Here is a 27,305-nt window from a genome sequence, read left to right as displayed (position 1 = left end):
TTACCAACATATTATTTTAACATTTGCTCGGTCGCAATGTACAGTACATACAAACAAACTGACACTTAATGAGAGAGCTGAGGTAATGCTAAGACTGACCGCCAGCAGGCTTCACAGCGTCACCATTAATTTGAACTGCGACTGCGCAAAGCCTCTCATCATCATCATCATCATCATCATTGTCGTCGTCGCTGTTTGCTGCCGCCGTGTAGGCACGCGCTTTTTCCATGCGCTTGGTAGGTCGCGAACGGCTCGCGTCTTTCTGGAGAAGCTGGGAGTGGAGCAGTGTGGAGAAGCAGAACGGACGTTTAGATTAACACAGCGTTTCTGCCCTGTGAACCGGTGTTACAGCCTTGTAGATGATTTAATTCACCCCGGGTTTCATTTTCTTTTCTTTTCTTTACCCAGGAAGGAGCTCAGGGGCCGTTTGGGCCGTAATCCCAGACTGACTGTGTGTGTGTGTGTGTGTGTGGATACTGTGGCTTTTCCGAGGAGTTCGGGCATCCGCATCCGCTTCGCTCACTCTGTAGCCGTAGCAGGCTAGCTACCCTAACCGGAGACACCGCGATTTCGTTTATTTTACCCACCGTGACAGCGTGAAGACATCTTTCGAGAGTGGACATTTGAAGGTGTACACACTAGCCTTTTATTCACAGAGTGTAGAAACTGTACAAGAGGAACCAGAAGACAGATGTAGCCGATGAACTCGCCTGCTAACCGAGGAAGAAAGACTGACTGCTGTTCTCAAACGTTACCTCTCTTCAGTCGAGCAGTTATGGACGGAGTTGTGGGTGATTTTCTGCCACAGTTATGGATGTGTTGATGGATACAGGCCACAAAAACGATCTAAATTTGGTCAGTTCTTGACATACTGATAGTTTTTCAGTATCCGGGATTAAACAGCGCTATCACTTGCAGTTAAATGTGTGGTACGAGTTAGCTAAGGGTCTGTGACTGAGAGCTAGCTAGTTAGCAAACTTAGTTAGAGTTGGGCTCAGTGGCCGTTAGCGGCCGTTTTTGATAATCTAACGGTACATTTCCGCGGCAAAGATGTCGTTTTTCAATTTACGGAAAATATTCAAGCTGGGCTCTGAGAAAAAGAAGAAACAGTATGAACACGTTCACAGAGACGTTAATCCAGAGGAGGAGTGGGAGATTGTGGGAGAGCTTGGAGATGGAGCCTTTGGGAAGGTATACAAGGTAAGGGTTTCAACAAAATAACGTTACTTTTGATCATGGATGGTGTACAGCAAATCTCTTTTTGCCGGATTTCATTCAGTTTCCATCAGAAACATCACATGGACACATCTCAAAACCTCTGTTTCCTCTATTTGAGGCTACTGTGCTGACAAGATGTTAGTCTTACACGCCCAGTTTTGCCATGCCATCTTTATCTGCATCCTCATTCACTACTCATTCTTGCTGACTGACTGACTGTGTACAGTTTGTGGAGGAGTACCATTTTGCCATATACACTGAGTCGACAATAATAGCCTTAACTGATTCAGTGTCACTTCACTGTATTAGGCTGCAAGGGAACCCCATTATGAACTGATATAGTAAGGTAATGATACAAAAGATCTGCCTTATGATGCTTAGTGTACATGACTTGGAGTCATGTGACAGTAGTGGTGTGAAAACACACTTTGGGGTATTTTACACATGCCCAAATGATAATATGAAACTAGACTTTGACATTTGCTGATATTAAGATGGCAGTTAGAGCCGTCAGCTGATAAGCAGATAAAGACCCTAAAGGCTGTGCTTGCGAGGGACAATACTAGGAAGAATCAGTCCTCTCTTGCGTAGTCTAAATGTTTTGTTACTACTCCCTGTTATGGAATGTATTGTGCCTTTTCAGTGCACTTGACTGGGTGTTGCCAAGATGCCACCTACCTCATTCCTTTTTTTAATGCAGTAAGAACAAGTACAGAGTGAATCTATTTCATTACACTCTTTAAAAAAAGATGGGAGACCATCTATAGCACATTCATGCACATTTTCCATCAATCTGAAGAACTGTTTCGTGACGCAAAGAGCCCTTTAATCATGTGAAGGGTTCTTGAGTGTTTGTGGTTCTATATAGAACCATTTTCTTTACTGAAGAACCCTTGAAGCACCATCTTTTTCAGAGTGTAGTTCAGTGGAATTCTAGCCAGAAAATATTAGTTATTGCTTTAATTGAGTCATGGTTTCCTTCTTTCCAAACCAAATGATAAGGAAGTTTCTAGGAAAGATCTGGTGATTCTTGAAGGATAGATTTGTAGGCCCATTGTTTTAGTGTTTCCCTGAGAAATACAAAGTTTTGTATAGTTCAGCAACCTGCTGTGAAGTGTGAGTTAAAGCATTGACATTGTTTTCACGTTTAGGTGGGTTAGCTAGGCTAGTTCTGTAAGATATAGGCATCCACCGGTCATGAGGTTTATTAGCTAAAATTTCATGATAAATAACAGTATTTGCTCTTTAACAGGCTGAATTGGCGATTCTTAAACAGAAAATTGGACGCCTGCTTAAATAACATGAAATCAAGTAAAGTTGTACATAGAAAGTAAGTGGCAACTGACTACATTTATCTACGGTATAAGTGTAGAAGCAGCATTCAAATGAAAGAATAAAACTCATAATTACGATTGTGGGCGATTCTGTGTATACCTTGTAAGATATTTCATGACTTCCTCTCACCCATGCTTGTTTTTACGATCACACAAAGATTTTTTATGTTTTGAAAAGGTAGATAGTTGTTCAGCAGACTGATTTGTTTGAGAGGCACTAAGCTTGTGTCTCCTCCCATTCACTGTAAACTAGGGGAACCTGTGCCTCTGTGGGTGGGCGAGGGGGAAAACTATCAACATGTGTCACATCAAAGATTTAATGCCCACCCTCCTATTTAGGGATTGCTAACATATCTGATTGAATTTCTGACCTATCAGTCTTTATGACTGTGAAATTTCCTCCCTCAAAGCAAACATCCTTTTTTAAATGAAAAAAATGATCTGTGCAGTATAACTAGTATAACTACTTTGTTAATTGCGTGATGATAAGACATGTATCACAGTACTGCGTTCTGCGAACCAGTTGCTTTGAAGGGTGGCGGCAGTGTGAAATTAAGAGTTCCTGCTTTTAATGTGAAAAAATTACTTAGTGTTGCAGTGTAACTTTGAGTATAAGGTGTCAGGCTAGTTAGTTTCAGTTGAGCAAAAGCTGCATCCGTTTCCTCACTGATTACACCAAGGACAGGCGTTGGCTAATACAAAGGGAACCAGAGTGAGTGTGACGTAAAGCTTTGTGTAAATAGAAAGTCTGACCCATACACACACATACTTCACTTGTTCCTTTCTCCATCCACTCTTCTGTGTTTTGGTATCCATAAACATTACTCGTGAAGCTCTTCCCAAAATAGCATTGGCACACCCAGTTGTGACTGGGAAGTGTGGAATGAAATTGCGTGCCACTCCTGCTGTTACACTCTCAAAATAGATGTGCAGTAACAAATCTTGCTAATGATATATGCTAATTAGCAGAGACCCCAGATATGAACTGAATTATTATTTTAGCACGGAGGGCTGGTGTAAGGAGTTTACTAGCGCTTTCTCAAACTGTTCTTAGCACTCCTCCTGATGAGGCAACCCTGTGTTGTTTCCTCTTTTTTCTTCTGCTTTTTTTTTAAACAAGAATGCTATTTTAAGACTGAAGCAGTTGCAGAGAGAAATTAAGCTGCAGAATTTAGAGCGCTAAAGGGGATTTCTTGTTCATTGCGAGTTGAAATGTTGCTCATAAAAGTTTCATAACACTTATAGATCACAGTCATTTTAATTTTATTTGTTAACAAGGTCAGTATTTTGCCAGATTTGCAATAAGTCCGTTATCTAGTAGGATGGCCTGGTTGGTTTGAAGACTTTTTCAAACACGGAAGATTGTTTTAGCTGCAGTAGATTGCTGCAATTGGCAGTGTGTGAAGCTGGGAAGGAGAGCATATGTATTTAAGTAGGTCAGAGGGAGTACACTTTTCTACAGTGTCTTTTTTGCCTGCAGATTAGAGGTGTAACCATGCATTGTGACGTGATATCGCAATGTGAAACTGTGACAATGGATTGTGCAGAATGGACTTTGAGTTAATTATGCCATTAATATGATAATTTGAACTTCTCCTGCCTCCCAGGTCTAGTGTTGTAAGTTGTGCAACAACATGATTACAGTCATCATTTTTATATATTGGAATTTTATTAGAAATATTTCGATAATACTGAACTCAGTTTTGTGAATGAAGTGAAATGTGGGCTGAGTGTATCGTTACATCCCTACCACAGTTATCCTATGATAATGTTCAAAACAGCGGCGTTCTAGGAACCAAAAATGATCAGCATGTCAGCTGCTGTAATATCAGTTGGGTATTTGTTTACTGTTGTTTGGTCTAGCATGACCTTTATAGCCATTACTCAAATTTATGAGTTTGGTTTCATTCTTAAAGAAGGATTTGTCCTGTGCATTTGTATTTTTGCCTGGTTGACCCATGCAACATTGTACAGGCTTTGAATGCATGTTGGTGTTTCCAAACTAGTATTTTAATACTTGTTCTAAATACTGCCCTTCAAAACAATCATATTTAGATGTCATAATTAACAATAATTAAAATTATCTTTATTTTTATAGTAAAATTCCAGTTTTCAGTTTCATTAGACATTATTCATTCATTTTTACAAAGGATGTCCCAGAGATGCCAGGACAAGGTGCTGTAATGTTATGTCAGCTGAGGAGACTGACTGGATTTTTGATTACCTGGATAGCAGTGATGATACAGAAGTGACCTATAGTAATGTATTATTAAAGTTAGTTTAACTGGTTTTCTGTGAATAGATATTCTACTTCTAACTATTGATCCAAGTTCAGTTCTGTTATGAAATAACTTTCATTTGAAATATGAAATTGTAACTTTGATAAGTGAACATAAATTTTTTTCAGGATTGAGCATTGGGTGAGTTATGTTTTATACTAAATGTATATATGTTTACGGTTGTTCATAATTGGCTAAATCTATTAGTTAGCCTGCAGTCCCTGTTTGTCTCAGTCTCTCAGCTCTGCAGCGGGTAAATGAGAGACTGAGGATGTGCTCAGCTTCCTCTGCTGAATGTCAGTCAATGGTTAAAACTACACCCAAAAAAATTGACTTGTGTTTGGCTATTTCTCGTTCCTTAATCCATTTGTGTCCAGATTTTCCTGAAATGTGTAAAACCCCTTCATGCGTTTGTATTCTTTTAAATATGAATGTTTAAACGGGTATACAGTACTTTTAGTAGATTTTTAAAAGAGAATGAGGGAATACACTATTGCAACTTTAGTTGCCAGTGGGCTTAAATGGGTTGTGTGGTTTGCCTTTTAAAATATCTCCCTTCTGTCTCTCAGAGAAAATGGGCAGTGTGGCTGTGTTCAGCCTTGAGCTAAAATCTATAAAATAAAAGCTATACTTGGCGGTGGCATTATTATTTTGTAACTAAATGTCATGTCCATGGTTAAGAAACGTCCATTTTTCCCTGTATTTATTTAATTATTTATTTATTTGATACAATATTTTTGTTTAAAATGGTGATAAAAAGATCCTAACCCTGAATATTGTCAGGAATCAGCAAGAGTGTTTGAGTTATGGTGTGGTCTTAAGGGTTAACAAAAGATGAAGCTTTTGAATGCTAAGTTAGGTAAAGAAGAACTCAAACGAGTGTGCAGGTATGACGTACATTATGTTTTATGCCGTTTTACCTGTTCTGTACGTTTGTATATTGATTTGTTGCCTGTTCATCCATCTTCTACTTATTGTTTTGTCACAGGCTCAGAGTAAGCAAACAGGTGTTCTGGCTGCTGCTAAAGTGATCGATACCAAGACAGAGGAAGAGCTGGAAGACTACATGGTAGAGATTGACATACTTGCCTCTTGTGATCATCATTACATCGTCAAACTACTCGATGCCTACTACTACGAGAGCAAACTATGGGTGAGCTCTCCTTCAGTTGTAGTTACTTGTTTGTGACCAAGTGGTTTTGCATAAGCTATACTTATAAATACAGACGCGCCTCAGAGGGTCAAGGCAGAGTGAGGTTGCGTTGCTTGTGCTACAAACTCACAAATTAGACTGGCTGGTTAATAAGTGTGTTATGCGTGTTAACAGTGACAGTAGAAACTGCTTTGCTGATGCCTAATTCAGTTTTAATGTGTGAGACAGTGTTTAGCTCTCCTAGTCTACTGTCTACACTCGTCAATGGATCCTTTTCATTCTCCTACAGAACTCATAAAACATATAGGGCCAGGTGGTTTCAGATGACCGCCTCTCTGTGGTTGGCAGGATAATGGTCTATTACAAATGACTAGAGAAAGTACTCATGCATTAATTATAGACAAGTCCAGCCTGCTCCTACGGGCTCATCAGATGAGATTAATGCATGGCTCCCACCAGCGTGGTCATGTTTGCTTAAAACTGGGAGAGCATATCAAGCCAGTCAGCTGTAAAAGCTTTAAATGGACTGAGAGATGATTCCCACAGCGTACAGGATCTGTGACAGAATTCTAAAATATTAATGCAACGATGAGCAAAATCTGCGCTCTGCTTTGCTGGGCAATTAATGATAGTTGTACTGTATAGAAGCTTTAAAAAATGAAAAAGAATGGTTTAATTTTTAATATAGTAGCTACCTATATTAAAAATTAGTAGCTACCCTTTCTTTGAAAGTACAGAGTTTATGACTTGTATCAGTTTTTGCTGAAATCGGCTGATACTTCTAACCATTCATCCATGGCTCTGGTCAGAATGACATGGATGAATGTATGAATTACAAGTGTGAATTACAAGCTTTTACCGTTTTAGTCAAAGTCTGAAATTTTATACCTTGCCAATGACTGCAGTTTCACATAATGGTACATAATTGCATTGCAGCTGTCTAATGGACTTAATCACTGCAAGCCTATATCAGATTTTGTGTTGACTTATGGATTGAATGAATGCTGAAAACTGGCTATTTTATTCTAAATGGATCTAAAAGCCAAAATCTGATCATGTAATCAGATAACTTCTGATTGTGAGCATGCATTTTGCAAATGCTTTAGCCTTCCTTTGCTGTTTGTTGCTTAAGGTGAATTCAGAGCAAGCGTATGAATGAGGTAGTAAGTTAGATGAATTAATAATTGTCCTGGAAGCCTTGAAACTGAATGTAACTGAGTGGAGTTTATAATAAAAAGATATTCTCTCTCTCTTTCTCTCTCTCTCTCTCTTTCTTTCTCTCTCTCTCTGTAGATTCTTATTGAGTTTTGTGCAGGAGGTGCGGTTGATGCTGTTATGTTGGGTAAGTTTTACTTTCTTTTTTATAGTTGGGGAAAAGCAGCATAGAGAACAGTTGAATCATTTAAACGGTACACTCAAATAAGTGGTATTCCATTCCCCTGAACCTAACAGCCACACAGTATGCTATGCTCAGTTTGACACTGGAGAGATCCAAGCATATAATTATCGAAGCTCCAGTTTCAAGGAGTGGTTAGTGTCTTTTTAAGCAATTCAGCCTTTTCTGCTGTATTATTTGGATATGTTTCTGGAAGCCTCCTACGCAATTTTTTCCAGTAAATGTTACGGGAGTGCATTATAGTAGCAAAATGCCAATGCTCTTTGTTTCTTAGACAGCCCAGTAGCATCACAGTCATAGTCAACCACAAGAGCAAGTCTAATGGATCATATACTTTCTTCTAATGAAGTAATTTCTGTATTGCATCTGAAGGTTGGGTCTTATCACAAAGCATGCACCCGCATGGTTCCACTTCGAACAACTTTCAGATTTTTAGATTATAGGTTATAAAAAAATCACAGCTAAAGAGTGCTGGTTTTAGAGTGATTAAAAAACCTAAGATTAGTGCTTATTATTATGTGATGCATGTCAGCACTCCCACTTTTCACCTGCAGCTGAAGTGCTTGTAGGAGGTGCAGTTAGTGAGGAGGCGTAGTCCTCTTGGAATTGATTTTGTTTGAGCAGTAGAGTTGACTCATTGTTTGTGCTGGTATGACTCCTTCTCTCTTCTGTCTCTTTAAGGTAGACCTCACTTCCCCCTTATCAGGGGCCCAGTCATGGGTCTCTTGTCACAAGAGTGTACTGTTATCAGTTAGCCAAGGGCATATTTAAAAAGGCTAGGAAACTAATGAGAGAAATAGTGCTTGTTCTAACTTAGATTCCTATGTGTAGTTCAAATTGTTTGAGAGACCAAAATAAGAGTAGACTAGCCACTACAGCCTGGCACCTGGCAATGTCTGTTAGCAAGTAAATGAGAAGTAAGCAGTGTATAATATTTTGTGACTCTTTATAATGACAGGCACTTGCTGACTGTGTGTGTGTGTGTGTGTGTGTGTGTGTGTGTGTGTGCATGAATGTATTCAGAGCTGGAGCGGCCACTGACTGAGCCACAGATTCGGGTGGTATGTAAACAGACCCTGGAGGCGCTGGCTTATCTCCACGAGAATAAGATCATCCACAGAGATTTGAAAGCTGGAAATATTCTCTTTACCTCAGATGGTGACGTCAAGCTGGGTGAGGGCCCATGCCAGCTGTGTTCAGTTATGCTCAGTAGCAATCTGATGAGCAGTATATGTTGTTAATTCAGATATATAGCGTGCCAGCAGCAAAATATTAATATTCCTTTTACTATGATTTTGAGATTTAATACATTAAGGGCTTCACAAAAAAATGTTTCTCCTTTAAGTCTTGTTGGCTATGGCTTTGCTGACATCTGACATATGTCTTTAATCTGGATCAATTGCTCCACTCAGCTGACTTTGGAGTGTCTGCAAAGAACACAAAGACCCTACAGAGAAGAGATTCTTTCATTGGAACTCCTTACTGGTTAGTCATCTGCTCATTTCTTTCTGTTCTGGAAAACTAGTATTTTTAGCTTGTTACAACAAAACAGATTTTGCGGATAGATTTTTCTTCTTTATTTGAATATATCCTTCATCCTTTCATTATTTCATCATGCCATAAGAAATAGGCTTAGGAAATAATGGATCAAACTTTGCTGAGATTTATTAAACAGTTTTCTTCCTTTTTGTCTCTTACCTCTTTTTGTCCTGTATCATTCATTTCACTCCACTTGTGTCTGCAGGATGGCTCCTGAAGTGGTGATGTGTGAGACATCGAAGGACAGGCCATATGACTACAAAGCGGACATCTGGTCCCTAGGGATCACACTGATTGAGCTGGCACAGATTGAGCCACCCAATCACGAGATGAACCCTATGAGAGTCCTGCTCAAAATAGCCAAGTCTGAGCCCCCCACACTCCTGCAGCCCTCGCGGTGGTAAGGGCTGAATCATAGCCATGAACAGTGTACATTCTTGTTTTCTTCAGCTGTGAAGCTGAAAATGAATGAATGTTTACCAAAATTCAGTCTGCTGCTTTTGAGTCTCTAGTCAGTGTAGGAATAACTTGAAGAACGCTGTGTTTTACTTGGTTTTGAAACAGAGCCTCTGAATTTATCTCAAAATAATGATGTGTCCAGGCTGCAGGCTGCTCAGATGAGTAACGATGAATCAGATTAGCAGTCGCCCACCCAGAGCATTGCCTCATGGGTAGCCTGAAATTGTGCAAAATTCCATCACTCAGTTGTTGTGTTTTTTAATCATCAAGTCTCCATGAAGCCTTTTTCAGTTAATGCATGGATTTTTAGATTCTTTACTGTTTTAAACAGGTCTCCAGAATTCAGTGATTTCCTGAAGAAAGCGCTGGATAAGAATCTTGATCAGAGATGGAGTGCAACACAGCTCCTGCAGGTGACTGATCAATAAAGGAACAGAGGATTCCTAAAACTAAAAGAAGTGATCAATGCTTTTGCTGAGATGTGCTGTTTCATGGTACAGTGGTTCATCTCATTTGTCTTTCAGCATCCATTTGTTTCAAGTGTAATTGATAACAAACCTTTGCGTGAGCTAATTGCTGAGGCCAAAGCTGAAGTGTTTGAAGAGATTGAGGAAGGCAAAGAAGAGGAGGAGGAAGAGGAGCCAGACACACAGCTGGTATGTCAGTGCTGCGTGCACTCATTAAAAATCATGAGAGATTATCAGTAGTAAACATTAACTAATTTTAGTATACAGTTAATTTTTTTCTTTGTGTTCCATTAGTAGTACCTTTAGGAAGCCTTAAAGCACCAGCCGAAATAAAAACAATTTATCATTACAATTTACCATTTTTCCATGTCCCTTTGATTGTGAACATAGGATGTGCCAGGACACAAGCGAGCGCTGTCAGAAACCAGTGTTGGCAGCTTAGAGGATGACAAGCTGTCTCAGAATATATCTATGCCAGAGTCAATTTCTGAGGGTGCTGAGCCACAGGCAGAACCTAGCACAGTTGAGGACAGCAAGAGGACCTCAGTTGTGGGTCTGGACTCCAGAGAAGCTGATCGTATTGAGGAGGAGAGGAAAAAACTGGTCACTGAAAGAGACATCAGTGCTGAAAACTCAAATGCTGGAGACATAAGCTTGTCAAAGCATGAAGAAATCCAGACTCCAGAAACTGTTGCTGAGGAGAAGATTGCTGAAGAACCAAGTGCTCCAACACCAAACAACACAGAGACCCAGGAGACTGCTGTCCAGAAGATTGTGACTGTCAGTGAGGAGACAGGAGAGGAGGAGAAGGAGGAGGTTATGACAGAAGAGCAATCGGAGAACCATGAGGAGGAAAAGAAAATTGATGAGGTTCAAAAAGATCAAGAGCTGAGGAAGACAGAGGAAACTGGCACAGAGGTAGGAGAAGAAAGTACTGAACCAAAGGAAGTAACTATAACAGAGGTCAAAGATAACAGTGTTCCTGAAGTAGCCATTATTGAATTGACTGAGGCTAATGTAGATGTCCCAGGAGAGACAGGGGACTCAGTGGAGGCTAAAGGAGAGATGGAAAAGAAGGAGTTGGAGAATATGGACAAAGAAGAACCTGTTGACGTGCCTGTAGGGGAGGAGAAAGAAGAGAAGGTGGAGGAAAAAGAGGAGGAAGACAAAAAGCCCCAGCAGGAAGATCTAGAGGACCAGCCTAAAGCTGAAACAGAGTCTAAGTTAAGACCAGATGAGGGCCAAACTGAGATGCCAGCGGATACAGTTCTAGAAGACATTCCTTCTGAGAAAGAGAAAAGAGTGAATGAAAGTGAGGAGACCTCTGTGGATGTGGAACCTGTCATTGCAATCAATGGGCAAAAAGAGGATGAAGACAGTGCATCTAAAGAGGTTCCAGAAACAACTGTGGAGCAGTTGGCATCCTATGAAGCAGCTCCTGAGGGGGTTGTGGAACAAAACTCAGCTGCAGCAGTTAAACCTGATGTTGAGAAGGATTCTGATTCTGGAAGTAGTTCTGCAGCAGATACCAACAGCATTGACATAAATCTTTCTATCTCCAGCTTCCTATCAAAAAGCAAGGAGGGATCTGTTTCTATTCAAGTAAGATTGTATTGCATCATTTAAGAAATGATGATGATGCAATAAAATGACTAAATAATACTTAGGAAGTTTAATTTTCCTTCACAGGACACCAGACGTCAGAAGAAGACTCTGAAAAAGACTCGCAAGTTTTTGGTTGATGGTGTGGAAGTAAGCGTCACCACTTCAAAGATAATTACTGACAATGACACCAAGAGTGAGGAACTAAGGTTTCTGAGGTAACATCCATTATGATTACCTTCTTTTTATCTTTATAGTGAAGTAATGCCATCTTGGATTTGTTCATTATTTACCCAGTGATCTCAGACTTTTTACTACTGTCAGAAAATATATTTTTTTCATACATGAACACCAATCAGTAAAATAATGCGGAATTTAATTCTTTTCGAAAAAAGAATGTTGTGGCTCGCTTTTCCAAATTCCTTTGCTGGTGGTAGCAGCATGTCTAGCTCTGCTGTGGTGCATGTTAAGTGAAATGATGTGTGTTCCTGCTGTAGGCGTCAGGAGCTGCGTGAGCTGAGGCTGCTACAGAAGGAGGAGCAGAGAGCCCATCAACAGCTCAGCAATAAGCTGCAACAACAGAGAGAGCAATTGTTCCGGCGCTTTGAGCAGGAGATGACAGTTAGTGCCTTGATGTTCTCAGAATAAATATCACTCATTCTGCTATAGAGTTATTAAAATCAAATTGAGGAGGCTCACGGTGTTGCATAGTTTACCCTGATATTACTAAGTAAGTTGGATGTGTGCTGGAAGTGCTGTAGCCCTCTAGTATTTTGAGGAATTTGAGACCCACTAACTCTATAATTAAGACATTTATGTGTGAATTTCCTATATGTCTGAGTTGCTGACACAGTGAGCTCAGTTGCAGTTGCTTTTTGTGTGCAGAAGCACAGTTCAGAGAGTTCAGATTACCTGGTGTTCATCAGTGTTGTGCAGCTCTCTCTTTATCAATCTCTCTTTCTCAATCTTTCTTTCAGGGTAAGAAGCGCCAGTATGACCAGGAGGTGGAGAACCTGGAAAAGCAGCAGAAGCAAACCATAGAGCGTATGGAACAAGACCACACCAATCGACTGAGGGATGAGGCTAAAAGGATAAAATCGGAGCAGGATAAGGAGCTCTCAAAGTTCCAGAACATGCTTAAGAATCGCAAGAAGGAGGTAAGGACTAGAGAGCAGTTATGTTTACCGTCGTTTGTTTGTCTTTGTAGAGCTATGGCACAAACTTGTTGCCATATTTGTCTGCTTTTGTGTGGTGGCTTTGCAGGGGCTGAGGATGGTTGCATTAATCGCTCTTTTTCCTGAATTCTTTATTTCTGTCTGCAGTCTTCACAAAAGCTTTTATACCCTTGAAAATGTGATCTCTCCACAAGGAATGCGCACTTGTAGCTCTGTTGCAGATCACAGGGACTAGCTGCTTCTTCTAGCTGCATGTGAATCTATCTTTGAGGTCATCCTGCAAACAGTTTCCTAGCAGCTTTGCTTTGTGTTCATTCTTACAATTCATCCAGGGCAAAGTGTTGATTGGCTTTAGTCGACACATTTTGGCTCAGTTTAACCGCAGTTTCAGACATCAAAGCAAGTTTTAAACACTAACTAGAAACTGATCAAGGGTGAATTGTTCTCTGTCATTTGGCTGCATGTTTCTTTCTTTAAGATTCACTTTTAAATGGGATTTTTTTTCTCTCTGTGAAAACAGACATGGCCTAAATAAGATTTAAAAGAGGCTTTATTAAGGGCTTACGTTGGTGCTTGTCCATTGTCGTCATGCATGTTTTTTTTTCAGTAAATGCTGGAGCCTCTTGCTTGGCATGATTGGAATACGATTGTGGTTTTAATAGAGGTGTGTCTATATAGCCTTGTTTATTTTTAGCTTGACGTTTTCAAATGTGCTGTCACTACAGAATTCAGCTGAGGCTTTTAACTCTTTCCATCTGCATGATAATGCCTTAATCATTCAGATATGGCAATGTATTACACAGCAATATTTATCCTTCATGTTTATTAAGTTGTACAATATAAAAAAAAATAAGCTTTAGTAAGAAACTGTAATTAGCATTGTTTATGAATAATTTTTACTACAGTGTATTTGTGTGTTTTAATAATCTATATGCTGTTGCTTATTGTTTATTTTTTAAAGATGTTACTAATGTTGATTTGTGTGAATGTGCTCTGGAGTGTGGGACTGGTGGAGGGCTTCAACTGCCAAATCACAATTTAGTCCAAAAAAATTCTGGTGTTACTTTTAGTATACGTAACTGGGGGGTTTCAGTCTTTTTTCTTTCAGATTTTATGGTGATCTCTGGTGCACACCAGGATATATTTTAAAGGCTACTGTTCAGGGAAATGGTAACAGGCCTCTTGTGCCATTATATTTCATTGTGAGTAAAGGCTGCCTCTGAGCAAAATCTCATTTTATTTCAGTAACTTTTTCTTGATGCTGGACTGACCTTACTGACGTAAAGTCTCTACTGCCACAGCTGTTCAGCCAGTCATGAAATAGAGATGCTCACAGTAAAAATCAAGAGATGGAATCTGAATGTTTAAAGGAATAGTGCTTGTTAATTACCGCCAAATAGCATTATGCAAATCAGGCATGCTAACTGGTCTCCTAGCTTTCATTCAGTGTAAGCTACTTTAGCACTTTTGGCCGAAGTATCCCTTTAATATTTCCTGGTTTTCTGAGTAAACAACTGGCACTGGAGGGAATGGTCACAGGGTCTCTTGCCACAAACCTTGCTCCCTTTCATGTGTTTCAGGTGAATACTATTAATTAGGGATGCATGATGACATCGGAATCATATTGGTATTAGCAGATAATTGTTTAAAAATTATCAGCATCTTTGGCGTTCCAAAGAGAATGTTTAGGCGATGCTGAAAAATTTGTATTTTATTCAGTGTTCTGCATTTGTATCCCTATAGAAATAAATATTGTATTTCATCGTAATGCTGATGCAAGTAGATGTCCCAGTTTGTACATTTTGTAAACATGTATGTGTCTGTACAATAATTTGGCAGATATGCATATGAAAGATATTGGACATTGGAATTGGCCTGTAATTTTCATAATCATTGCATCCCTACTATTACTCTTAGTTCTATTAAAGTGTGCATCATTTTAGAGATTACGCTGAAGTGCTACTCTTTTTAACATTTATGAAACGGTATTTGGTAGAGGTCTTGTTTCATCATTAGAACTTTCACTATTCTGTCTCTGCTTTTTATCTGACTTCTGACATGGTGGCTGATTATGCATACTCTATTCTCTAATACATTTTTATTAACATAATCAACTTGAATTTGACTTTCCAGGCTGTCTGCAGGCATTCTTAAGGTTTCTGCAAGACCTTTATTTAAGCATAAGTCTACACTAAATCATCCATAAATTGCCTGGGTCTCTAGCTTTCAGTGGTTCTAATCATTGCACTGGTAAAGTTTACCTTTTAAACCAATCATTGCATGATGATCTGTCACTAATACATAATGGCAGCTGTGTTCCGTCTTTGGCACAGCAAAGCCTCAATTCCCCAACCATCTGCATACTCATACGCTTTAGGTCAAACAGGAGGTCTGCCTGTCACCCAAACACATGAGAAAAGAGCTTATGAAACGCTTAAAGGAAGACCTAGCTGTTGTTCAGCAAGAAGAGGTAAATTCCCACCAGCCATCACATGCTCAGTTCAAACATATGTTTTCCTCACACACTCATGCACATACATGTGCACACACACTCATTCATGCATGCAGTACACATAACGCACTCTTCATTGCAGGATTTATAGGTCCTGCAAGGCATCCCAGATCTGGTGTTACCCCATCTCTAAAATAAGTGATGGAAGTTGCCATATACAGCAGAAAAGGGCTTAACAGACAATAGTAATTAACACCCTGGCTTGTCCTTTGGTAATTTGGCTTGCTGTTTAAATTGTCACATCCCTTCCCTAAAGGAGGAGGTCTAATTCCAGTTTTTGGTGCTGTTCAGGTGACATTAGACAGCACCTCTTATTTATTTATTTATTTAGTTATTTATTTATTTATTTAAAATCCTTGGTTGGTTTGATGTCGAATGCGGCTCGATGACTAGATGTTAACAGACTAATTTATACTTACTTACGTCTCTTAATACTGTGGCTGCTATTAATGCTTCAAGTCAACAACCATTTGAAGGTCTCTGAATTAATGAAGGATCATCCTGAAGAGCACATGCTGACTCACCTGCTGCTTAACAAGGCTGTTCCTTTGGCCTGGAGGATCTGCATTTGTTGCGTGCAGTTTTACAGCCTTGCCCCAAAATCCCAACTCAACAACCAAAGCTGAGAAAGAGAGAGTGAGAAAGTGAAAGTGTGTGTGCATGCGTTTTGAAGGGTGATAAACTGCCGTGAGTGCCTGTGTACGTGTCCCTGACTTTGGTAGAGTTCGCTGTGTTTTGCTCCACAGGGCGTGGCCCAGGTTATGATACAGTCTTTTCAGTTGTCCTCATGTGCTCTGTTCAACGCTCAGATGCAGGATGTAAGTTTTGCCCTCCTTCTCCCTGTCTCACCCCTGCTCACATGTGCCTGGCTACCACCAAACATATGGAAGCAGAAAGAATCTCAAACATACACTATTGTTTAAAAGTTTGGAATTACTGTTTACAAGGAGTGTGTTTACATGCATTTAATAATCTGATAAAAGAAACAGCAGAAAATCAGATTTTGCATTCAATGCTTTACATGCACTTATGTAAACAGATAATGGGGAAAACTCCAGGTCAGTGTAATCGTATTTCGGCTTTGCAAACCACCAGTAATCTCGCAAAATAAGACGTGATGTAAACGTAGTGTAAAACTTTTTTTTTTTAAACATCGAGTCACTTTACTAGAAAATATGAATGTACATCTAGAAAATAAAGAATATTTACATTCTTCATTTCTTCAAACATGTAGTTTATTTCAGCATCACTCCAGAAGTGGTTTGCTGCCATCTCATGGGTGCTGTATTAAACACCTCTTGCTATTTCCAGAACAGCGCCCTGTTATCACACCTGTGCAGACTGAGAAAAATGAAAGAAATCAGAGTAAGGCTGTACATGCACTGAAAAAGGCAATTACTGAGCTAAAATCCAGCTCTCTTTATCGGATTTCTAGAAGCCCAATAACGGCCTTCATGCAATCTAAGAAATCAGAGTAAACTGTTTACATTAATTATTAATAATTTCTATATTGTTATTTAATGTTCTGGATGTTCAGCTGAAATATTATAAAACATCTTAAAATAGCTTTTAATATCTACCTTATAGTATTTCAGTCTACACTGTGTAGGTTATTATTAAATAGCAGCAGTTAGTAACATGACAAGTGATTCCAAACTCTTAAACAATACTGTATAACTCAGACCTGAACAAGACTATCTGCTTATGTTAGTTGTCTTGCATGTACAAAGGTTATTTATGTGTAATCTGCAAAAATACTAATTTAGTACAGTCTTTGTGAGGGAAGGTAAATGAAATGGTAATAAGTGTCCCTTTTACAGACAGGCCAACATTTTACTTATTGCACAACAACCTTATCAGGCCTTTGAATGCTTATCTTAAGCTGGACGTTTTGTACCTATTCATGTGTACGCTGATTAATGATACTTTAGCACTGCCTCATGATTGGGATGGCACATGTGAGCAAGATGGTGCACTTCTTTTTTTGGAGTGCCGTCGCTATGTTTGTGCAGTGGTGCAGTGTCTCTCTGAACATACTGTACTGTGTTCTGTAATTTGCTCCAATTGCTGTTGAGTTTCTGTACATTTCACTCACACTGTTTTATCTGTGTGCTTCTGGGCTCTGTTTAAAAACAGAAAAGCTGATGATCGTCACTGTCTCTTCACTAGGACATGTGCAGTAGGGTAACTTCTCATGCACATTTCAACAGCACTGTTCAGTAAATAAAAACTTAATGTTAAAGTTTTAAAGAAAATGTAAAAAGGTTGAATGTAAATTGTGGAAAAAAAGGTAAAAATATGCCGATAGTTATTGTTTTTCATGTCACGATTCTTATGAACCATTCAGCAGTTTATCTTTGTTGCTTATTCTGTTACATTTTACACACTTGGCACCTGATCTTAATGTAAACTCAGTTTTGTAACTTGAATACTTGAGATTATTGAGTGCAGTACTGTAGATTTTTATATATACTGTACTACCTTGGTTTTCTGCTGTTCCATCTATCCATATTGAACTGTACCATTTATTCATGAAATGTTGATGTTGTCTTGTTACAAGACATGTTTTTACTGTAAGTTTGTTTGACTTTTCTCTGAGTGCTCTTTGAAACAGTACTATACTCTGTGCTAGTGTTTGACCTGTCTACTGTGTGAAATGTTATTTTTCTGTTTGTTAGTGGTTACACAGGTTTTACTTTTTGCTAATGGTTACACAGGCTTTATGTGCTCAGTGATTTGATTCTCTAATTAGTGGTGTCTATCTATATTATTTTCTCTCTTACGTTCCTTCCTGTCTCTGTCATTCCTCACCACAGGAGCAGGAGTTTCTGCAGAAGCAGCAGCAGGAGCTGGATGGCGCTCTGAAGAAGATCATCCAGCAGCACAAACTGGAGATCGCTACCATAGAGAGAGACTGTCTCAACCACAAGCAGCAGCTCTTGAGAGGTCAGACACTATTTAAATTACTCCACTGTGGCAGATTGCATGGTTAAATATGAGTTTGCACAACTCAAAATAACATTGGTTAGTGAAAGTTAGATGCTGGAGCAAATTTGTGCAACAAAGTGATCACTGTAGTGTAGTGGCGACTGGTGGTCAAGTTTGGGTATTAAGTACTATGACGAGGGCCAATACGCAGATTACCTGGCAGCATCCATATCAGTTGTGCAGACGGACTAAAAAGTTCAGTAGCGCAAAGAGGCGTACATTTGAAAACCTTTTCTTAATCTTTTATCAACATGATTCTGCATTTGTGAATAGAGTTGAATAATACAATCATGGAAAAACACTATGTAATTTATGAGTGGTTGAACGTCCTACTGCATCACAATTCACTGCCTGCTTCTGTCATGTATTATTTCCACACTTCTTGACTCACTGTCTCACAGGCTGATGAGAGTTTGGAATACAAATCACATTGGCTTTCCTTCAGGATCGCCAACCATCTGTATACTATCTGTAAAAAATGGGAATTTGAGTCTGCTCGTAAGGGTGGGAAAGAAAGTATGTAAAAATGTTCCATTTCATGTTCACCTTGTATTAAGTAAAACACTTGGTGTGTTTATGTATAACCAAGCCACAGGACTGACGACTTTTACATTTTTGATGAAGTGAGATTCCAAGAGCGGGTGGGGTAGCTGCCATGTTGTTCGTAGTATTACTTACAGCATCTTAGTATTACTACAGCATCACTTCAAAATACTATGAAGAAGAAAATTTGTACATACTCACTATTATAAATCATAGTTACACAATGGTCCTACATTATGTTCAGTATTGTAGGTTCTAGATGCACTTTTTGCTGCATGCCATAAGTGCCATTACATAGCAATGTTAATTACAGAAACTGAAACTTCTTAATACACTTTGTGTCGTTCAGTGAGTGACAATTAAGTACATTTTGTTATTTATTTTTAACATTTTTGCATGTCATTGTAGTATAATCAAAAAATGAGTAGGGTTAAAAATTGTATATCTAAATTGTATGTTGTCTCTGCCATAAGAAAACCTGATGTTTTCTAAATGTTAACTTTTAAGGAGAAGGAAAAATGTTTTTTTTTTATGTTTGGACCATTTCTATTAGCCCATTCATGATGAAATGTTCACACAATGTGAACAATAGCAGATCATTTAAAATTCTTTTTTAAGGAGAAGGAGAATTATTTAGCTATGAATAAAAAAAAACAAGAATTGAGCTATGAGGTTTTTAATATGACAGCTGTGATCTATGTCTCAAATCATACCAAAGTAAGCATCTGTAATGAGTATCCAGTGTGACTTTTCCAGATGCTTTTGTGAGCACATAATATGCTTGCATGTTACCAGTATAATGTAGAGGAATTTGTCAGTCCTGCATCCTATTTATAGTGCTTTTTGAAACCCAGTATTAGACCTCATGGGGTGTGGCACAGATATGACTTGAGCGATTCAGAGTGATGTCAGACAGTTGTGAAAGGGGCTGTCTGTTGTTTGTTTAGCATGACCTAATGCCTGTATCCTCAAACATGTCTTATCATGTATACTTCCTGTATACTTTTCTGGGTGAAACTGTTGCCCATTGTGTCTGTTCTGTGTGCTCTTGGTGTGCAGGTGTGTATGTTCATCATATGCGATCTACCATTTTTCCCTCCCTCCCTTCTCATATATCATATCTCACATGTCATGCTCCTGTTTGCAGCTCGTGAAGCAGCCATGTGGGAGCTAGAGGAGCGCCACTTGCAGGAGAAGCACCAGTTACTAAAACAGCAGCTTAAAGACCAGTACTTCATGCAGAGGCACCAGCTTCTAAAAAGACACGACAAGGCGAGTGCATTATTTAGAATCCAATTTTTAGCAAAATACTTTCTCAACCTGCATTTGATACACTTTTTGTGGGGAGGGAAAGTGCAGGCTTACGCCATCTGCTGGTGTGTTCAAAACATTTTGAATTGCTATTCATTTCATCACAGGGAAATTTTTGATTATAAATTTAAAACCCTTTAAAGCTGCAACTTTCATGACAGTCATTTTGCAACAACACAAGTACAGCAGGTATGAATATAGTATAAAAGAAGAATATTTTTCTGAGTCATATAACTGAATTTTAAAATACAGTTGAACTATTTTAATATTAGTGTCTTGGTACTTGGGCCATTTTGTTGTAAGTGTGATGGAGGTGATGTGAATGATTTGGGGAAACCCTCTCAACAACTGTGTTATACTAGTTTTTGTTGTTCATCAGTCATTTCCAACATTGATGTGGAGTCAAATAAAACTGAATATGAGGTCACGCAGCAAGTTATGTTGTACCACCTGTAATGTGTAGCGCTTCTAATTCGTTTTGAATGCCAACAGCAGAGGGAGATCAGACAACCTTCCCTTACTATAGTTCAATATTCATAAAGCAAGAAATTGCTTGACTGAAGTTAAGTGGGGTTTCAGTCCTGCTACTTCTTTTGGGGAGTATTTTTGTAATATTTGGTGCAAAATAATTTGGAAAACTGTAAAACGTCAGTAAATTTCATGTTGTTTTGTCATGTGTATGTGCACTGATGCAACTTTTTGATCATGGCTGAATAATAGGAGATGGAACAGATGCAGGGCTATAACCAGCGGCTGATAGAAGAGATGAAGAACAGGCAGGCTCAGGAAAGAGGCCGTCTACCAAAGATCCAGCGCAGTGAGGCTAAGACTCGCATGGCCATGTTTAAGAAGAGCTTGCGCATCACTGCCACAGGAACCCCGGAGCAGGACAGAGAGAAAATTAAACAGGTAAAACTCAGCAGCCAGCAAGGAAGATGCTGAGAGACATTTTCATGCCAGTTTCTGTGTTGAAGTGATGGTTCAGAGTAAAATCAAATTTGCTTAGTTTTGCCTGTATACCTTATGTAGTTGATCGATTTGGCATCTAAAGTTTGCTTCTCTTGTTTTGCACTGGTGCTATGAGGCTAATGTAATAGAAGCTTGCAGCCATCTGTTTGCATCATGCAAACTGCATGTCTAAATCAGCAAGTTGTTAAATAATCTCAAATAGACTTGCTTATGTGGAGACAGTTTTATCTATAACATTATACAAACATACAGACAAAATTCAGATTTTAAGCAGGTTGCTGCTGACATTTTTTTAGCCACATAAGCACACAAACATCTCTGAGATTACTCCAGCTGACTGGCTTGAGGCAAGTATCCAATGATTTAGGCATTGCGCTGAGCCTAGAATTGGCTGTAACTTCCATTAATTGTTAGCTGAATTCTCACAACTCTAGTGCACAACTAAAGAAGCAAACCTCAGGCACCAAACATGTTTTTGCTGATTGGCTGTATTGGGGACAAAGGTAAAATATTAAAATGTAATTTTTGGTCAGATTTTAAGTGCACGGGAATGGTGGTGTGTGGTGTGTTCACTGTGGTTTTGTGGGACAGTTTGCTGTACAGGAGGAGAAGCGCCAGAAGAATGAGAGGCTGCATCAGCACCAGAAGCATGAGAACCAGATGAGAGACCTCCAGCTTCAGTGTGACTCCAACATTAGGGAGCTGCAACAGCTACAGGTTCACACTACTTTACTGACAACTTTCTTACTTTTCCAGTTTTAATACTTGATGTTTTGGAGAGAAGTGGAACTGAAGCAGGAATTAGGGGAAAGCAGAGCTCAAACTAATGTAGAGTGAAATGTAACATGGATATTTAATGTAGTTAAAGAGGTTCAAGTTGAATATGCCTTTGGTTGTCTCATATTCCCGTCATATGTGAATTATCGACAGCAGTCAGACAGATATTTCTCGAGATTTACCCTGAAGACTGTTTTTGTATTATAAAAGTAATATTTTCTTCCCAAGTGTTTATCGATTACTGACTCACACTGATATTATATAAATCACCCTCTTAATGGATGTAATGTAGTACTGTTTTGAAGCATATGAGCAACTTACAGTGCGAGCTAGCCAGGCTAAAGTACAGCCTCCACACTGTGGGATTATTTAATGTAGTGTTACAACTAAGCCTACCCAAATAAACAATGAGAGAATTACATATCCTCCCATATAAATGCAAAACGATCAATAATAAGTTTTTATGAACAGATTCAGCAAAGATATGCTATAGGTGTCATGTCAATTAAATGTATTTAAATTTTATTGTGCTGATATTTGCTGTTCTACTTTGCGGTCAAAAAGAAATTTGTTTTTCCACTACTGATATTTATTTCAATGTGGATATTTTTATTTTAGGTTGGAAAGCTTTCTGGTTCAGATGACACAGAACTGTATTGAATTAATTGTATAAAAAATATATATATAAAAAAAGAAAGAAATCAATTTTTCAGACGTTTTAGCAACTGTTAGAACAAGCCCCTCTGTTACTGTTAACCCTGTTTAAGGGGGGTTATTTTGCATTTCTGCCTCTTTTGACTGAATAGTTTAAAATTATTTAACTGTTATTAAAAAAAAAAAACAAGAATTTGAGCTATGAGGTTTCATATGACAGCATTGATCTATGTCTCAAATCACACAGAAGTAAGCATCCCTAATGAGTATCCAGTGTGACGTTTCTAAGTGCTTCTGTGAGCACATAATATGCTTCCATGTTACCAGTATAATGTAGAGGAATTTGTCATATGTGCATCCTATTTAGCACTTTCTGAAACCCGGTATTAGGCCTCATGGGGTGTGGCACAGATATGACTTGAGCGATTCAGAGTGATGTCAGACAGTGGTGAAAGGGGCTGTCTGTTGTTTGTTTTTCTTTTTCTTGTTGTTTGTTTTTCCTCTTTTTTTTGATATTTGAAATTTTGGAGAAAAGTGGAACAGTATCAGGAATTAGGGGAAAGCAGAGCTCAAACTAATGTAGAGTAAAATCTAACATGGACATTTCATGTAGTTAAAGAGGTTCAAGTTGAATAGTTCATAAACAGTCTGTGCTGGAAACAGAGTTAACACTTTTATTTTCTTTAGCAGAGATGTGTAGGTTGATTTGCATAAAAATGATTAATCTTGCTCAAATACTTCTTACAAAAACAAAATGCATTGTGCTCCAATATCCCCTACTTCACAACATTCATGACTTACATAATTCATCAAAAGGAATAAGTATGTGTAATTAAACAGATGTCTCTGACATTTTAAAACTAGAATGAGAAGTGCCACCTGCTGATTGAGCATGAGACTCAGAAGCTGAAGGAGCTGGACGAGGAGCACAGCCAGGAGCTGAAAGAATGGAGAGAGAAACTTCGTCCCAGGAAGAAGGTACTACATGAATAAAGATTCAGCATTTTGCTTAAAGGCCAGAAACATGCTCAACACAAGCGTGAACGCAAATGTTCACGCCTGGCCAGCGTACTGCAAACGCATGGCACTTCTGTACAAACTCAGCATGTGTTAATACATTACCGTGGTGGGTAGAATACTCAAAGGGGCGATAGAGGACAAATCAGTGAGATCTACTGTCATTCCCTCAGCCAAAACAACTAAACTTGCAATAGAGCAATGTGAGCTGCTTTACTCGTTCTGTCAGCATGAAGAGGTGATGCATCATATGTTTATGAGCGAACCATTTTTGTAAGAGACTCGTCCAACTGCTCGTCTGCTATGATAGTTAACTGACAGAAAGCACGTTGGCGGTATGAGACAGTTTAGCCAGGCTTACTGTCACTACAGTGCCTCTTGCTGTAACTCTTAAATGCAGCTTCTGCTTACATTGCGTTATGAATGGCGTCATGACACATGAGTTTGCAATAACTCGCAAAGCCATGTTTGCATAGCTCAAAGCTCCTGCGTTCATGTACTTGCTTGAAGTACATTTCTGGCCTACACATATTATTTACAAAATATAATCAAGGAAAATAGTCCTGATGTTGTTAATCCAACTCATATACTGAAAAATATATATAAAAATCCTTCTAATATTAACATATTGCTCTCCTGCCAGGCTCTTGAGGAGGAGTTCACTCGGAAGCTGCAAGAGCAGGAAGTCTTCTTTAAGATGAGCGGAGAGTCAGAGTGCCTTAACCCCACTGCCCAAAGCAGAGTCTCCAAGTTCTACCCCATTCCTAGTGTGCACTCTTCTGGCTCATAACCCCTGTAATTGTTCTGTATCTCAGGCACTAGAAGGTAGAACAGCTCAGCCTGACGGTCGGTCTCTGTTCTACTGGATGTGCCAGGAGGAACATTGGGTTTTGAGAAAAATTGATCACAACAGCATGTTTTTTTTTCCCTTTTTTTTTTTTAATGTATAAGTATGAAAGTAACAACAGTGCAACATTTCAGCAGTGCAGAACCTTGGCATGCTGTACGACTATGAATCCAATGGATTAACGTTTTATTTTTATTTCTCTAGTCTGCTGGGAGTGTTGCATGATTGTGACATTAGCACAAATTAATGATGGGCACACTCAGATGGTTATGTTTTCTTTTGAGGAATTACTTATTAGAAATGAACAAATGACTCAGAGTCTGTGCTGGATCAATGATGTGAAACTTTTGAAGGTTTTAGTGTGACTTGGAATCACTTTGTAACTGAGAGAGATTGGCAACACATATAGTGCTATGATGCACAGGTTTATGCTTTGTATTACATTAAGCTGCCTTTTCTTTAAGCCTAGCTCAGAGAATTTGCTTTTCATATTTTCTCTCTGACTGTTAGAGTCTAAAGGTTCAGTCTTTTATATGTTTGAATCCAGTATATGTACAATATATATATTTTTTGTGCCTCTCAAATATTAACAGAATGAGAATTAGAACTTCAGTCTCATAGGGTTCCTGTTTTACTTGCGATACAGGTTTTAGGGAGGCATACTAGGGGAAGCATGTTTAGTTAACAAGTCTGTAACCCCCACCCAAAATGAAGTGCTTTACTGATATGCAGATGATGTTTGCAAAATATGCAGTTTTTTATCATGTTGCTTTGTGGTCAGACTGCAGAATGAACTCAAGGAATGTAACAAGGTATCTGTACTTACTGGACCCGTAATGTGGAGCCACATAGTTGTGAAAATGGAATATAACACCCGCACTTCTCACGTGCATCTTTAAACACTCTCTTAAGCTGGAGTTTTGCAAATTCAAAATATACATGACTTAAAGGAAAGAAAGAGGAAGAGGTTAACCTCCATTATAGCCTGATGAGGAGAGGTTGAGGTGTTTTACTCAGCATGAGCTCAACCGTTAAAATAAGTATGTGTGGTGAAAACACTCCTGATGTGAAAAATTTCCTTATGTCAAAAATAACTTTTATTACAGTTCCTTTAGGTAAATTGAGCATATGCAGTAGTTTTTGGGAATGGAAAGGGAAAATGAAACCCTACATTCCAACACACTTATTGTCATTATTATTATTATTATTATTATAATTATTATGATTGTTTTCAGTCATTATGAGAATTTCGAACCATTTAAGAAAGGGAGGAGAAGACAGATGTTACCATTCTTTTTAGTAGTTTCCTATTTTTTAAGACGTTAACCTTATCATTTATAAAGTTAGTTCTGGTCCTGTGTTTTGTCTTTTTTAAGATTTGCATATATCAAATGTCTTTTTGAAGATTTGCATATATCAAACTTGCACATATTTCTCTGTTTACTGTAGTCAGTTTGAATTTCTGATGAAGGATATGGACGTTGTTGATTCTGTGTACAGTGATGCCTTGGATGTACAGTGGTGTCTCGAATGGCTTACAAGAATGTTTGTTGCATTTCTTTGGTTAGACACAAATTGCTTCTTGGAACAGTTTGTATTTCAGGGGCCAGATTCACAAAAGCTTTCTTAAGAAAAAAAACTTGCTAAGGGTCTTAAGACAAACACTAAGAAGTTCATAAGAATGTTCTTAAATACAGCTCACGAAAAAACTTAAAATAGGAGAAATATTAAGAGGATTTTTGAAGAGTAACAGATGTCCCTAACTTTCTTCTTAAGAATGAAGTTAAGAAAAAGCACATTTAAGATTTTCTTTCTTAAGACAGTTTCGTGAATTCGGCCCTTATTTTTTTCTCCTCCCAATACGAGAGTAGCCAGGTCCCATAGTAGTGATTGGCTTATCCTCTACAGTGTAAGAAATCCAACAGTGTGTGAAGTCTGACACATGCTTCCTCGCAGATGCAGCCTGCTTTTGCATTTTTTCATGTTATAAGCTGAGCAGCCTTGGCAGGACTCCTCACATCTGGGGACTGTGCAGACTGCTCGGCTGGTTTGTTGCATAGCGACAGAGGGAAAGGTGATGGCCAAATGAGTTCTCAGAGTGCTCTGGGCTTAAGACAGTGTACTGTACAGCTGGAACTCAGATCCAGCAGTAGGGCGCATATCTGCACTGATCAGCAGTGCTTATACCACATTTTTTACTTCATATTCAGTTCTGTTTTTTACAGTATGATTTTTGCAAGATTTTTTTTCTGTATAACATTCACAGTGTTGAGAAATGTGTCCATATGCCTCCTGCATGCTGAAATCCTGAATGCTGGATTTGACTTGGAACTTGAGCTCAACGGGCCATGCTCTCTTTAAAGGCGAATTCCACCTTTTAATCTGTATAATTAAATTGTTATGATACTCTGTGTCATTCCAAGTGGTTTGATGTGAAGTGGTTTATTGCTGAAGAGTTTAATGCCTCAAAAAGCTCCCATATAAAAAAGTATTACATGAAATAATTATGAATGCACTTCTTAATGTCTGAGACATTGTTTTACAGTTGTTTTGAGATCAGCTTTTGACCCATTCTTGGCAGAGAGTTGCTAGGAGGGCATGGGAAGGCAAAATAGTCTCATAGTCTTTATTAGTGGTTTTGGATAGTAAATAAAATGGCTATATTTGTGTTTGTAGACATTGTGAGACCTAATTCCCATCACCACCACTGTAAAGAAATCTGAGTTGGTAAGTTTCTCTACACTGAAGCAGATCACATCAAACCACTCTGAATGACTGTTTACATCTTAACTGTTTAATTATGCAGTATGTCTTGGAAAGTCCCATTGTACTAGCAGATCCTTCAGTTGAATTCTTAGAGCTGCATAAAAATGCAGTGCAAAGCAGGATTCTTCCCACTGGGGAAAACAATGTGAAATCCTGGGGATTATTCTGCTAGGCATTGCTGTTTAAATCTTGTGGCACTTTGGTGGAATGTCTAAAGCATTTTCAAGGTCAATTTGGCTAATGTATCTAATAGCCTGCATTGATTGACATGCTGTAAATAAAATCCTCCCATTGTATTT

At 38.7% G+C, this 27,305-nt stretch overlaps 1 protein-coding gene across 4 annotated transcripts; it reads left to right on the top strand.

Annotated features, from left to right (window-relative positions):
- The first annotated feature begins 146 nt into the window (after window positions 1–146).
- On the top strand, window positions 147–27,302 carry slka (STE20-like kinase a). Of its 4 annotated transcripts, none has more exons than XM_036574686.1 (19): window positions 147–1,200; window positions 5,820–5,984; window positions 7,278–7,326; window positions 8,404–8,553; window positions 8,793–8,865; window positions 9,125–9,319; window positions 9,710–9,791; window positions 9,903–10,034; window positions 10,236–11,447; window positions 11,535–11,665; window positions 11,945–12,068; window positions 12,425–12,604; window positions 15,881–15,952; window positions 17,951–18,080; window positions 19,813–19,937; window positions 20,697–20,885; window positions 21,537–21,662; window positions 23,241–23,354; window positions 24,037–27,302. In XM_036574686.1, the coding sequence occupies exons 1-19, from the start codon at window positions 1,051–1,053 to the stop codon at window positions 24,181–24,183; spliced, it is 3,546 nt and encodes a 1,181-aa protein (XP_036430579.1). In that variant the 5' UTR covers window positions 147–1,050; the 3' UTR covers window positions 24,184–27,302. The 4 variants fall into 4 exon arrangements, with proteins under 4 accessions (XP_036430579.1, XP_036430578.1, XP_036430580.1 ...); XM_036574685.1 differs by lacking the exon at window positions 15,881–15,952 and adding an exon at window positions 15,000–15,092; XM_036574687.1 differs by lacking the exon at window positions 15,881–15,952 and having other exon boundaries at window positions 148–1,200.
- The last annotated feature ends 3 nt before the right edge of the window (window positions 27,303–27,305 follow it).

This window comes from Colossoma macropomum, unplaced genomic scaffold (assembly GCF_904425465.1).
Source record: "Colossoma macropomum unplaced genomic scaffold, Colossoma_macropomum, whole genome shotgun sequence".
In the NCBI taxonomy this organism is placed as follows: Eukaryota; Metazoa; Chordata; class Actinopteri; order Characiformes; family Serrasalmidae; genus Colossoma; species Colossoma macropomum.
This window is presented reverse-complemented; position numbering and strand designations above follow the sequence as displayed.

What these genes read in the sequence shown, in the direction of transcription:
- slka (XM_036574685.1), top strand. Translation starts at nt 1,051, where the DNA reads ATGTCGTTTTTCAATTTACGGAAAATATTCAAGCTGGGCTCTGAGAAA. An exon ending in CCTTTGGGAAGGTATACAAG is followed by an intron (nt 1,201 to 5,819) that starts GTAAGGGTTTCA and finishes GTTTTGTCACAG; the next exon opens with GCTCAGAGTAAGCAAACAGG. An exon ending in TTCATTGGAACTCCTTACTG is followed by an intron (nt 8,866 to 9,124) that starts GTTAGTCATCTG and finishes TTGTGTCTGCAG; the next exon opens with GATGGCTCCTGAAGTGGTGA.